We start from the raw sequence: 13,812 nt of genomic DNA, 5'->3' as shown, positions 1-13,812 counted from the left end.
GGAAGCCGAGAAGGAGACGATGCAATGTCACGAGTGTGCCCATCACTCTGGGTGCAGCTCCAGAGTGAGTCACAAAGACAGAAATGAGTGACACGCTCACTCATCCACGGTCTGTGTAAAAAGTCGGTAAAGGAACTGCATCTTGAAGTAGCCCAACAGAAGAAAGAATGCAGGAAGAATTTCTCTATCCCAGTCACTTCCATCACCCATTTCCCAGTGAATGAAATGTACCCCACTGGATGCTGCCTGCTCCTTTCTCTGGCCCCTTGGGGAGTGAAAGGCTGGAATTCCTGCCCTGGGACATGGCCTTGTATCTAAGTCCTGAAAGAGGGGCAAGCTGGTATGAGTAGAGAGTGGATCAAGGGACAAGGGAGGTAGTTGAAGTGCCCTTAAGAAATGCCTGACTTTGTGTCCCATATAGTGGAGTATTTGGTGGCATCAGACCCTCTCAGAGGGAGCCTTATTCCAGGACAAGGAGAGATTTTTCTAATATCTCTCAAATCACACACACCGGAAGGACTATCTATTCTTATAAAACTGAAAGACAGGTTCTGGATTTTCAGGGCCAGGAGAGGAGCCCTAGAAAAGGGTAGAGAAAAAAAAAAATGAGAGTCTTCACAAATAGTTTATGTCCATTCAAAATAAGGAAATTAGAATACGAACTCCTTCCTCCTTCAACACAAAATTTTATTCAAAATGGTAGAAACAATATCTCAGTGTTTAGGAAGGACTTAGAATGATGGATAGTGTATATTTAACTCATAAAAGAACCCCACAATAATATTTTTAAAGCTCAGAAAGGGAAGCAATGTAACAACCTGTCATACATAAACTAACTCATATATCTGAAAGCTGTCAACACAATAATGCCTTTGCCAGTAAATCAACCTTTCTATTTTGGCCATTGACCATTATTAAATCTATGACAACTATGACTAAATTGAAAAAGAACCCTATAGTAACCTAGAGCTAGTTTCTTAGAAATCATCAGTTGTCAAAACTTGACTTTTTGAATCCTATTCCTTTATGATAAGGCCAGGCAAGACAGTCAGACATTGTAGCACTTTAAATGAAAAGCTCGGGGCTTACTGAATTTCCATAATAGTTCAATGAGAGGAAGCAAAAGGAACCAAGGAAATGGAAAAATTTGTTATCAAGGATGATTATCCGAGTGCAAAGTGAGGAGGAATAGCAAAGTTGGCCTCTCGATCCAGCGATAACATAGCCTCTGACCCATGAGGAAACAATCATCAAACTTTAATAATGGTAAACAAAAGAAAACCCTATGTTTCAGAGTAGATAGGGTTTTAGAGTAGATGCTCACCCAACCTAAAAACATCCCAGAATTTAGGCCCTTAAAATAAGTTATGGTAAGTTAACCCAACTTAACATTAACCCATTATTATCTTTATTGATCAAACCATTTGCAGAGATCAGAAATATCAGTCAATCAATATCAGACAGTATATTTATAAGTGTCAGGGCTTCCCTAGTGGCTCAGATGGTAAAGAAACTGCCTACAGTGCAGGAGTCCTGGGTCTGATCCCTGGATCAAGAAGATCCCTTGGAGAAGAGAATGGATACCTACTCCAGTAGTCTTGCCTGGAGAATTCCATAGACTCAGGAGACTGGTAGACGACAGTCCATGTTGTCACAAAGAGCTGGACACAACTGAGTGACTAACGGTAAATAACTATAAAGAAAATAAATTCTAATAGAATTCCAAAAAGAGGCAAGGTGTCGAGCTGAAGAAATCACTGGGGAAAGTTTCACAAAAGAAGTTGGAAACGAAACTGAACCAAAGGTAATGACATAGAAAGGAGCTGGGTATGCTCTAGGGGAAAATGCATAAAGATGCCCAATTGGAGTGAAGAATTATACACAGAACTATTAAGAAACAAGGGCCTTCTTGATGTGTGGGGTGTGACTGTGAAATAATTCAATTGATTTTCTTGTGTGACCTATGAAAATAAGACTCATTAAGAAATCGTCACACCACATATTTCTAATTGAAACTTTGCAGCCTCTGTTCACCACATCCTGAATAAAGCATCTGACTAATCTAGAAAACCACTCAAGAAGTTATTTAATAGGGGTGGATGCTGTTGGGTAGAAATCGGTAAGAAAGAACAGAGTGCATTTTGTTTGTTATGCTTCTGTCAAGGCCAATGAAAAGTGTATTCATTTCATCTGGCATCTAAGTCACATTTTTGTCCTTCTTGCCCTCTCTTACAGGGTAGTTTTCATTTATTTAAAAGTGAGTAGAGAATCTTCTCATGGAAGTTTCCTATCACAGGATGGCAATTTTAGAAATGTGTCTCCTGAAATAATAACATTTGAAATTTTAGTCAACAGAATTTATCAATTATAAATCAATTATAGTTATGTCAGGGTTTTTTCCCATCACAATAGGATCCCAGGTGATAATTAGTATCCCAACAGATGGTAAAATATAGAGTGTAGAGTCTTTAAGGCAAAACTGAGCCTACGGCACGGGATTGATACCATATCCCAGGATATACTCTCATCACATCATATGAGGGGTACATGATACTGTATGGGCATTGTCGGTTGTGTTAACCTTGATAATTTTAGTTGTGGAAAGACATGGTTACTTAATACAGTTTGGGGCAGGGAGAGTGGGGGAACAAGTGATTTTCTTTTTCAAATTCTTTACCGTTGACCCCCAAGGCCTCCCAATGTCCTGCCTCTTCTCCTCTCAGGGAAGTCAGTCGGCAGTGTCTTAGCTTGAAACTCTTATCTATCAACCTCCAAAGTATCCCCAAAGTGAAGTAGCATCATAGTAACATCCATCATTCAGAGAGACATAAGAACCCTCAGTGATCATTTGGTCCAAGTCTTACCTCACCTGGGAATCTCCTCTATACAACGTTCCTAAAAGCCACCCAAACCACAGACATATCCAGGCTCGTGAAGCTCACCACATCCCAAGGCAGCTGATGCTATTTTTTTCAGAGCCCTATTGGGAGAAATTTTCCTAAATTGAGGTGAGAGTATCTACTATGTACAGGAATCCTCTATTCTACTGGGAACATAGCGCTGTGAACAAATCAGATAAAAACCCCTGACATCATGAGCGGCATTTACATTCTAATGGAACTGTTGAAAACATGGTTATAATGAGACAGATTTCTGCTTCATTTTTTTTCCTTTCCATGCTTCCAGTGGTGAATATGATAGCAATTTCCTTTGATCAAAGTACAAACACACTCCCATAGGCTTAATGAACACAATGATTCTATTTTTCTTTTTAGACACACCTATGAAATAATTTAAAAGTTATCTACATATTCATAAAGTTAAGAATATTAATTAATTTTGAGCAATTTTTAGCCGATTATTCTGCTAAAATCTTTTCCTGCATTATCCTATTTTATCCTCAATACACTCCCACGTCTCTAGATGATAAGTACTACTATCATTATTGTCAATCTATAGATAAGAAAATGCAGCACAGAGAGACTAAGTAACTTTCTCAATGTTATAAGACAATTATTATGGAACAACTTAATATTTATGCAGGGCTCTTGGCTCTTTAAAATCTGAGGAAGTTATTTTGTCAAAAGAAAACTTTTCTAAAACAACCAGGTTATTTTCCATTTGTCTGACATTTAGAAATGAATTTTGACATTGCATCATGATTCATTCTTCAAAAATGACAGTTTATCCTTTTTATACAAGGTAATTATTTGCATAACTCCCAATAAATGAGACAACCTCATTTTGATAAGATTAAAAGTATCAAAATTATCTTGTAAATATTTTATTTTCTCTGCTAGTGGAGAATGACTTTTTATCTGATTCACCTTAAGATGCTGGGTTTGGGGGTCAATGTCAGGCAAATGCTGGAAAGTTTTTCATTGCACAAAACTAGTATCAAAATTGGCAGTTGAAGAAGAGTCCATTGAGACTTTTTATTTTTAGAAAGCAGATAAGCATTTTTCAGCACCATTTCTTACATTTGTCCCTTCCTATAAAACCAGCCAAAATAGAACTCTTTTTGAGAATTCGTTATCTATTGCCTATTTCATAATTAGTGGGAGGGGGAATTTGAGAAATAAAGGCAAGGGAAAGCTTTCCCACCAGTTGGTAGGTGCTGATCGTATTTTAGAAATACCCAGAATCAAAATATCTATAATTTTTAAAATTAATAATTTCATCTATGTTTTCCAATTATCCATTATAACAACCCGTGTTAATCTAGAACTAACTATATTGCAGGCACAGCTTAAAAGTGCTTTATGCAGTAACTCACTCAGTCCACTAAGAGTCTCAGTTCTGTTGCTATCAGCTTTTACAGATGAAGAAACTGATGTCAAGAGGGTTTAAGAGATTTGACCAGGATGAAGGAGTTGTTAAACCACAGTGCCAGGGGAGTCATGCCTAGATGGTCCGGCTCAGAATCTATACTTTTGCCCACAGCATCACATTGGCTCAGAATATGCTCTTCCTACTCTTTCTCAGTAACAGGCCGATGGATGCAATCAGGGGGGATCCAAAGCGAGATCAACCCCCCTCCATCTGCACTAACGAGTGTTTCCCAAGTGTCACAGTGCTGCAAGTATTCCAGGAAAGAGCAGGCGTCACCCCACAGGTTCAGATTTGTTGGAGGACAGGATCAGACTAGGATGGTCAAAGTGATTCTAGGCACAGACCAAAGGAAAACACCTGGCCTGACCAATGCCAACTGTTCACTACCAGCTGGAATGGCCTGGGCCTGGGATATGAGTGGGCAGGTTTCCTGGCTGGGAGGAAGAGCCAAGAGTCCAAGAACCTGAGGCGTAGACCAAGCCAAGGATGCCACAGATGTGCGGGTAGGCAGACGGGAAAGCAAAGATGGTAGGAAAATAAACTTAAATGCTTTTTAAATAAGAAGAACTGAGTTCCTCTTAAATACAGTGATACATATTGCACTTTAGTGTTCTATCCTCTGCTCTCTTTCTCATTCACCCACAAATATTTATCTACTGTGATCCAGGCATTCTCACTTCATCCTCATTGTTCAGGCTCATAAAGCCAGAACAAGTTATTTAATGCCTCCATGCCTCATATCCTTCAACATAAATGGGAATCATCATTATGTCTAGCTTGTGTGTTCAGGGGATAGTGTTATGTGGATGAAACCAGATATTACACCCTTAGAATAGTGCCCAACCTGCCCTACATAATTGCTCTGCTATTATTTTTCGTGTAAAGATCAGTGAGGTAATGGTATTAATATGAAATCACTTTATCAATTGTGAAGTTCTCCAGAGTGTATTATGTTGAGATTTCATATCCAAGGTTAAGCAGATATCTGAGTACATAGCAATGTCCTGTGTCAATCAATCTAGGAGAGTGGACTAGTCAAACCCAACAGGAAGGTGGTCATGAACAAGTCAAGTCTTGCTAGGTCATTTCAGTCATCTCTGACTCTTTGTGACCCTCTGGATGGTAGCCCACCAGTCTCCTCTGTCCATGGGATTCTCCAGGCAAGAATACAGGAGTAGGTTGCCATTCCCTTCTCCAGGGAATCTTTCTGAGCCAGGGATTGAACCAGTGTCTCTTACATTGACAGGCGGGTTCTTCACCACTAGCACCACCTGGGAACCCCCAAGTCAAGTCTGGGTCTCCTCAAATGGCCTCATTCAGCTCTGATGATAATTCTGTCTTTTCTACTAGGCTGTCTGCATTAGAGGAAGAAATAAGCCTTCCTCTCCTACTCTGGACAGGCCTGAGCCATCGGCTCACAATACTAACATCTAATCATTAAGGAAGCCAGACAGTGGATAGTTATGAAATACTTCAACATAACACTAGATAAGTCAGAGAATCCCTCAATACTAACAAGTCAGACTGCATTCAGCCTCCGCAGCAAATTTATCTCAACTTCTGTGGGAACCATCAGAGGTTTTCATACATTTAACACTAAGCAGAAACCCATAAATAACCAAGTTGTTTCTCCCAGTTAATGAAACACACATGTGTTAGGAAAAGTTCTAATCATATAGGAGAGCAAGTCACCTCACACCTCACAAAATCCAAAGGGCATTTTCTTTAATGAACCAATGGAGAATGCCCTGGGTCCAATGCATTTCCCTCCCTGCTTTAAACACCTGCTCTAAAAGCCTATATTTTGACTGATGAGATCTGCCCTTGAACCAAACCTGTGAGAGACAAGTAGCAGTTCTGAACCTAAAACAGAAGTAAACTTACTATTTGCCAGATAAAGTCCCTTTGTAAAGGCATCTCTAGCACCGCCGGAGGCAAGTCCCAAGTAAGAAGAGATGAAGAAGTGTGTCCTTCTACATCATCTCTGAGCTGTGAGCATCTTTTGGCAACAAGAAACAGCTGTTTTCTTTACTGAATCTACTCTTCCCTTCATGCCTGGGCACTGTCACCAATAGTCACTTGCACTCCTTCATTCATTCATTCATTCATTTAACTAGCATGTTTTCAGGTCCTACTATGTGCCATGCACTTTTTATACATCTCAAAGGTAAGGTTAAATTAATGAATAAATCCATAATTTTGCAGAGCTGTTGTTTAGTCACAAAGTCATGTCTGATTCCTTTGGGACCCCATAGCCTACAGCCCACCAGGTTCCTCTGTCCATGGGCTTTCCCAGGCAAGAATACAGGAGCGAGTTGCCATTTCCTTCTCCAGGGGATATTTTTGACTCAGGAATTGAACCTGCATCTCTTGCACTGTAGGCAGATTCTTTACCGCTGACCCACTGGGGAAGATCTTTGCAAAGAGAAATGCTATATTAGTAACTCATCCTGTTATACAACCAATTTGGGCACTTTGAAATAAGAAGCCTGGACACAAACACTATCATACTTTCTGTCACTGTTTTGGAATCAATGATTCTGGTCTAAAGGTCAGGTAAATACTATACTGTGTGTGCTCAATTGCTTCACTCATGTCCAACTCTTTGCAACCCTAATGACTATAGCCCACCCAGCTCCTCTGTCCATGGGATTCTCCAGGCAAGAATACTGGAGTGGGTTGCCATGCCCTCCTCGAGGGGATCTTCCGCACCCAGGGATTGAACCAGCATTTCCTGCGGCTCTTGTGTTGCAGTGGATTCTTTACCACTGAGCCACGGGGAAGCCCAAATACTATACTACATATCCTTTAAAAACAAACATAAAGAATGAATAAAAGTATTTCTTGGCTATTTGACTTGGTGTTGCTGATCATCAATGTAGGTTATTGCCTAACTGAAACTAATTAAGATGAAATACCCCATCTCTCTCCAGCCATCTAAAAAATCTACTTTAAAAAAAAAAAGCAGGTAGAGATTCATGTGAGCTACCAAAATTCCTTTTTTAAGATATAAATATGCCTGAGCAAGTTAGCAATCATTAGCAACACAAAGTACAGCCATTTTAATCAGATTGCTTTCCTCTTAAATTTTATTTTGGAAGACTCTTGACCAACTAGAATATGGATTCTTTATGGATCCAAGGGTTTGTCTACAAATTTGGAAGTGTATGGCTTAAGTCTAAACTGCCTGCAGCTCAGATTCTGGCTAATCTATTTGGACTGCCCTGGGAAGACACTAATTCTAACAGCGTGCTATGCCCCATTGCTCAGTCAAGTCTGACTCTCTGGGATCCCATGGACTGTATGTACCCCAGCCAGGCTCCTCTGTCTGTGGAATTTTCCAGGCAAGAATACTGGAGTGGGTTGCCATTTCCTATTCCAGGGGATCTTCCCAGCCCAGGAGTTGAACCTGTGTCTCTTGAGTGTCCTGCACTAGCAGGCAGATTCCTTACCACTGCCAAAGCTGATAATCATGGTTTAGATGGATGACTCAGGCTTCAGTTTGGTACCTGTTTCACTGACTCACCCCTAACCTAGGCTCCCAGTGGTATTCATGCCTGTGTCGTGACATGAGCTGACTATTACTAGTATGTGTATTAGTCACTTAGTTACGTCCAGCTCTTTGAGACCCCATGGACTGCAGCCCGCCGGGCTCCTCTGTCCATGAGGATTCTCCAGGCAAGAATACTGGAGTGGGTTGCCATTTCCTTTTCCAGGGGATCTTCCCGACCCAGGGATTGAACCCCCATCTCCTGCATTGCAGGCAGATTCTTTACCATCTGAGCTACAGGGAGGGTGAGAAAACAAGGGGAGGCTTTCCCACTGGACTCTCCACAGATGTCAAGAGCACATGGAACTGGGGTGAGCAGTCTCAGCAGAGATGGAGCAATGCCAAGGGTGTGGACAGACACAGGTACTCTCTTTCCTGAGCACCTTTGACTTTAGCACAGAAATTTGCAGGCCAAGCTTTGGCGGAGCCACTTTCAATGGGCACAACAAAGCCTGTCTGCAATACTGGGGTCTTTCTAGCAGTATTATTTGGGAGTTTCCACACAATAACTGAGAATGCAGCAATAGCAAAATCTGATTTGTAACACTTGTTAATATGCAAGTGTGGCCTATGAAACCTGGAATTTTTGAAAAGGAAAAAAAAAAAAACTCCCAAGGCTTTTCTAAGCCAAAAAGCATAACTGAAGAGGCAAATCCTAAAATCCTTACTGTGGGCCTTCAGCTACTTCCTTTCCATAATGAGAATTTTACTTGCTGCCACTTACCTGCTTTACAACTTGAAAGTCAGATATTACATCATGAATACATTCATATCTTCAAGAAGGAAAAAACAACTTACATATATTAATGGTGTAGATGTTATAAGGAGCAGAACATATTTTTTACCTTAAAACCCATTCATTGTTCTTTATAAAGCATTTTTCCCTTTTTCACTGGTTAGGATTATAGCTTAGTTTGTTACAGCCATGGCTGAGAAGGAGAAATTCATAAGGAATCCAACTTCTTCAAAATTTAAAAAACACTTTAAACAAAGTTCTTGCCTTTTTACCATATTTATCAAAGAAAGGAGCATGTATGATTCTTTCTGTAAAGATAAAGTTTATAGGAAACAAAGATCCATTACAAGTAAATGGAAATTAAATGTTATTGTAGAAAGAATTTCTTTTAAATTCTTAGGAGAAATGTTGGTTAAAGATCAGGAGAGTGTTGGAACATCCCTGGTGGTCCAGTGGCTAAGATTTCACACTCCCAGTGCAGGAGGCCCAGGTTTGATCCCTAGTCAGAGAACTAGGTCCCACGTGCCTCAACTAAGAGTCCACATGTCACAACTAAAGACCCTACATGTCTAACAAAGATCAAAGATCCCAAGTGCTGCAGCTAAGACCCAGTGCAGCCAAATAAATAAGTATTTTTTTAAAAAGATCAGCAAAGTGTCAAGTGGATAAGGACCTTATTCTCATCCAAAGCAACCCCTTTACTTTACAGAATGAGAAAAACAATGCCCAGAAAATTGTCATTTACAGACATCTCAGAGTCATGGAATGGCAGAGCTGGAACCAGGTCTCAAGTCTGTTCACTGCCAGCTCTCAAGGCACTTTTGCTGTGAGACACACACACACACACACACACACACACACACCCTAGGACATCACACAAGCCATTGCTCACATTCTTTTCAAGAAGTAAATAAAATAACATGTGACTTAAATTAGGAATGAGACTTAAAAATTAAGTATGTGTGAGAGAAATAGGACCACTTAATGGAAACACTGAGGTCAACAAATTACATCCTTTGGCATTTTTCAAGGAGTGGAGCCTCTTAGGGAATCTAGAGACTGAATTCAATTCGCTAAGCCAAACATTCAACAAGGCAGTTGCACACTTAGCTTACCCTCAGTTACAACAGCACTGGATTAGAGCTCTGTTTGGTTTTGCTTTTTCATTTCTGCCTTTTGACAAGTTTTGAGGAAAAAAAAAAACCACCATGTGATAGTTAATAGGGAAGAAGGCCCATCAGCCTGGAACAGTCATTTCTACTATGGCCATTTCTGCTGGCACACCACCCTAATCTTGTCCCGAATCAGCTCTTGCCTGGATTATATCTATGAGACAATCACGTACTCTGGCCCCCTCTCCTCTCACACTGCACCCCGCTGCCAGGCTTGTCTCCTTAAATCATTGTTTGCATTATATCACTCTGTATTCAAGACCTATGATGGTGTATGTTTAACTGTTTATTGACTCGTCAAAATATTTTAATCTGGCTTCTTTTGGCTCTTCATAATCTATCTGCCTCTCATCAATTCTACTGTCTGGCAGGCAGACTGCCTGTCTCTCCAGGAAATAAATCTCATTCCTATCACCAACCCTTTGGTAAATACTTTTCCCCGTTCTCCTGCCCTTCTCTCCACTATTTCAAATCATGTGTGTGTGTGTGTATGTCTGTGTCTGTGTGCATGCACACTAAGTCATGTCCAACTCTTTGCAACCCCATGGACTGTAGCCCACCAGGCTCCTCTGTCCATGGGATTTTCCAGGCAAGAATACTGGGGCAGGTTGCCATTTCCTTCTCCAGGGGATCCTGCCGACCCAAGTACCAAACCTGTGTCTCTTGGGTCTCCTGCATTGGCAGGTGGATCCTTCACTAGCTGAGCCATCAGGAAGCCCCCCCTCTCTCTTAACTGTTTCAAACCCAGCCAAGCTCCAATCCAACCCCCTCAAGTCCTCCATGCAGCCTCCCCACTATTCCAATCCTCCATATTGAGTTCTCTTTTCTCTGGTTTCATGACATTTTCTCCTATTGCTTCATATCTGTTAGTCCTGCATTCCTAAACTTAACACATATCTTTTAGGACAAGAATGATGTTTTAAGACTCTCTTGAGCCCTCTTCCCACCCCCACTCTCATAAGCTCTAGCATCTTGCTCACTGTAGCAGATTCTCAATAAACACTTTGACAGTAGGACAGAGCAGATAAAACAGAGGAAGAGAATGCCAGTTTCACCCCAGTGATGCTGGTAAAAGCAGAGTACTGTCTCCAGCCCTACCTCTCAGGCTCACTGCCCTTCTTCAGGCTCCACATCACTCCATCTCTAAATTGTTTCTGACTTCTCCCTCTGCAGGCTCTGAAAATCAGTTCTTTCTCTCTAACCATGGTCTAAGTCTGATCTACTTCCAACCAAGGCCATGACACCTTTCAGGCACCAATCTTACTCCAAGAACACAGCCAAATGGAAGTTTTCATTTAGACCCCACCTCTTTTCCTCCGTAACAGAAAGCCCAGCCCTTTCCAGGCTGGAAGATAAGTGTCCTCATCACATAGACACTTCAGCTGTCACATTGGTGCCCCAAGTCCAGATGTCCCTCCTCCTCGTCCCAGCCAGGACTATAGAATATTGACAGTTGCCCATCCCTCTGCCTGCACCCCTCACCTCCAATGATCAACATGCAGAGGGGACACCTTGAAGGAGTAGGATCTTCCCACCTGGGTATCTTCCTGCTACTTTCCCATACTGGAGGGCGAGGGGAGCCTTGTGTCCAGCTGTATAAAGTCACCAGCATCCCAAGTTGCAGCTCACTCTCTGCCAGCCCTGACTCCAAAGGAGGTGAGGAGAGCCCCCAGGGAGACCCAGGCACCCTGCCGCTCCTTCCACGAATCACTCTTCCCTCCGAGCAGGTGACCACACCCAGAGGTCCCTAACCTACCCACTCAGGTTTCACCTTCAAGGTGAAGAAAAGTCTTCTCCCTGCAATTTCTCCTTAAAATAGGAAATCATATATTCCAAGTGGAGCACCTATGTGTTTCATCAGTAGTACTAGCCCTCAGTGAAATACCTCACCTCCCTCTCCTTTGCTTCCCTATCAGCAACAGAAGACCCAGAAGATCTCAAAAGTTGAGTCTTTTTTTTTTTTTACTTCTCCTGTTCCCCCTAACTTGGCCAGCAAGAAGGCAACGTAATAATTCTTCTCCGGGCCCACTTTAGCTCTCTCTGCCTCCCAGGTCCTCCCCCTCTGACCTCTAGTACCCGCCCAGGGCGCACACACAGGCAAATAGCTCTCCACCAGGCTCCACACTCCCCAAGGCCTGCATCGCCAGCCAAGGAGTTCCTTTTCCTCCTCCTCCCTGGGATGTCTCCTCGGTCTAGTCCCCCGCTCCCACTTTAGTGGATTTCACTGCCACCACTCCTCGCTGGCGGGCACCTGCGCCCCTGCCCTCCGCTCGGCGCCCGCCAGCGGGATCCCTACCGCCCTCGGGCCGCCCCCTGGGCCCAGGGCCGCTGCAGCAGGTGCAGCCCCAGGTGCCCAATTGCCGGATCCTCGAGCTACCCAACATCGTGCACGTTCTTCGACCCGCCCCTGCCAGCCCCAGGGCTCCCTCGGAGTCCAAACACCAGCGCGGAAGATTCGCCCTCCTTGCGACTCCACCCGAGACTCTCCTCCCGGGTCTCCAGTGCCGAGTGCGGCCACTTACCCAGGGCGAGGGCCGGGAGTAGGGGCAGTGGGCCGGCGCCGCTGCCCGGGGCGACCCGGGCCATCAACTGCGCTGCGGGGCCGGGCAGCTCCCAGACGAGTCTCCCGCCTCCTCCTGCGCCCTCTTGTCGAGCCGCGGGCGCCCGACCGGGTGCCTGGAAACGAACGCCCGGAGCCAGCAGGAACCGAAACTACTCCCCAGGCTGGCACCCGGGCTACCACCGGGCGGGCAAACACCCAGGGCAGGCGGCTGGGAGGTTCGGCGAGTGTCGCCGGGAGGAGGGAGCCTCCTATTTATCCTCGCTTCCGTGGCACACACCCCACCGACCGGGCGCAGGACTTCGCGGCGGTGACCTCCACGCCGTTCCCACCCAAGTTACCCCACACCCACACCCACGCTCCGGGACACTTTCGGGCTGCCCTGGGGCCGGCTCACCCACTCCCCCTACTGGGTCGCACCTGGCGGTTCATTTCCCTCCCCCGGGGAAGTCGAGGAGGTGGGGAGGGAACCGAGAGAGGGCACCTGGAGAGATCCGAGACGTGGGGCCTGCGGGCGGCCCTGGGGGAGGCCGGCTCTAAACGCTTGGAGCCCACGGGGCGAGAATTAGAGCCCCGGACCGCTCTGGAATTCCAGCTTCTCTTATTTCAGCCTATTGTTGGCGTCTTGGACGGACTAGAGCCAACACTCGCTGTGGTTAACCTCAGGCATCTGCCAATTTACAAAGCTTCTCTTTTCCGTATATAATTAGTTGAATATCTGGGAGTTTGGCCTCACCAGGAGCTACTTTAAGAACGTCACATATTTTTATATATATATATCTCCATTTACTCATCTATTCATTGCATTTTCATTTATTTATTTAATTCACGAACTCTCCTGGATCCCTGGGTCTGGATGATCCCTTGGAGAAGGAAATGGCAACCCACTCAGGTATTCTTGCCTGGGAAATCCCATGGACAGAGGAACCTGGCAGGCTCCATGAACTGTAGTTCATGGGAGATGCAAAAGAGTCCAACACAACTTAGTGGCTGAACAACAACAACAAAATGGATCTGTTAGAATAAGGAGAAAGCCTCCGGCTTGCCAAGCACTATCTCTACCTCAACACTCCTATTCTTGAAAGAGAGGTGGGATTTGATGGTTCAGCATGAGCATCCTCTGGAACACAAAGGCACCCTCATAGCTTTCAAAGACAAAAACAGCATTCAGTTTTACCTTACATGATTAATATGTTCGTCTTCGAAATAACTAAAGGGTACAGCAGTTTTCATACTGATCTATGCTCCTCCTGTAAGATCAATATGTGCAATCACGCCCCTTCAATACAGAAGTTTATTTCTATAGCATCCAAAAGCCCAAAAAACATTCATTTACATAAAAAATGCAGTTCAGATGTCTTCCCCTTCCTCCCCACTGTTTAAATTAAATAAATTATTATGTGCTTTTCTTCCACAAGTGACATTTCATTTCAAAACCAATTCACGTTGCTTTAGTATAGCA

General features: G+C 43.7%; 1 protein-coding gene across 2 annotated transcripts in view; it reads right to left on the bottom strand.

The window, feature by feature from the left end:
• The window catches only part of BTC (betacellulin), a 47,281-nt gene extending 34,577 nt beyond the window's left edge, over positions 1 to 12,704 (bottom strand). The window contains exon 1 of one of the 2 annotated variants that reach the window (XM_020904118.2): positions 12,313 to 12,704. In XM_020904118.2, coding sequence (XP_020759777.1) covers positions 12,313 to 12,376 — 64 coding nt within the window. In that variant the 5' untranslated portion in view covers positions 12,377 to 12,704. The remainder of the gene's footprint in view (positions 1 to 12,312) is intronic. The other variant, XM_070458295.1, reaches the window with a different exon arrangement.
• Between the last annotated feature and the right edge of the window lie 1,108 nt (positions 12,705 to 13,812).

This window comes from Odocoileus virginianus, chromosome 29, assembly GCF_023699985.2.
Source record: "Odocoileus virginianus isolate 20LAN1187 ecotype Illinois chromosome 29, Ovbor_1.2, whole genome shotgun sequence".
In the NCBI taxonomy this organism is placed as follows: Eukaryota; Metazoa; Chordata; class Mammalia; order Artiodactyla; family Cervidae; genus Odocoileus; species Odocoileus virginianus.
The sequence above is the reverse complement of the archived record's forward strand: the minus strand, read 5'-3'. Positions and strand labels throughout refer to the sequence as shown.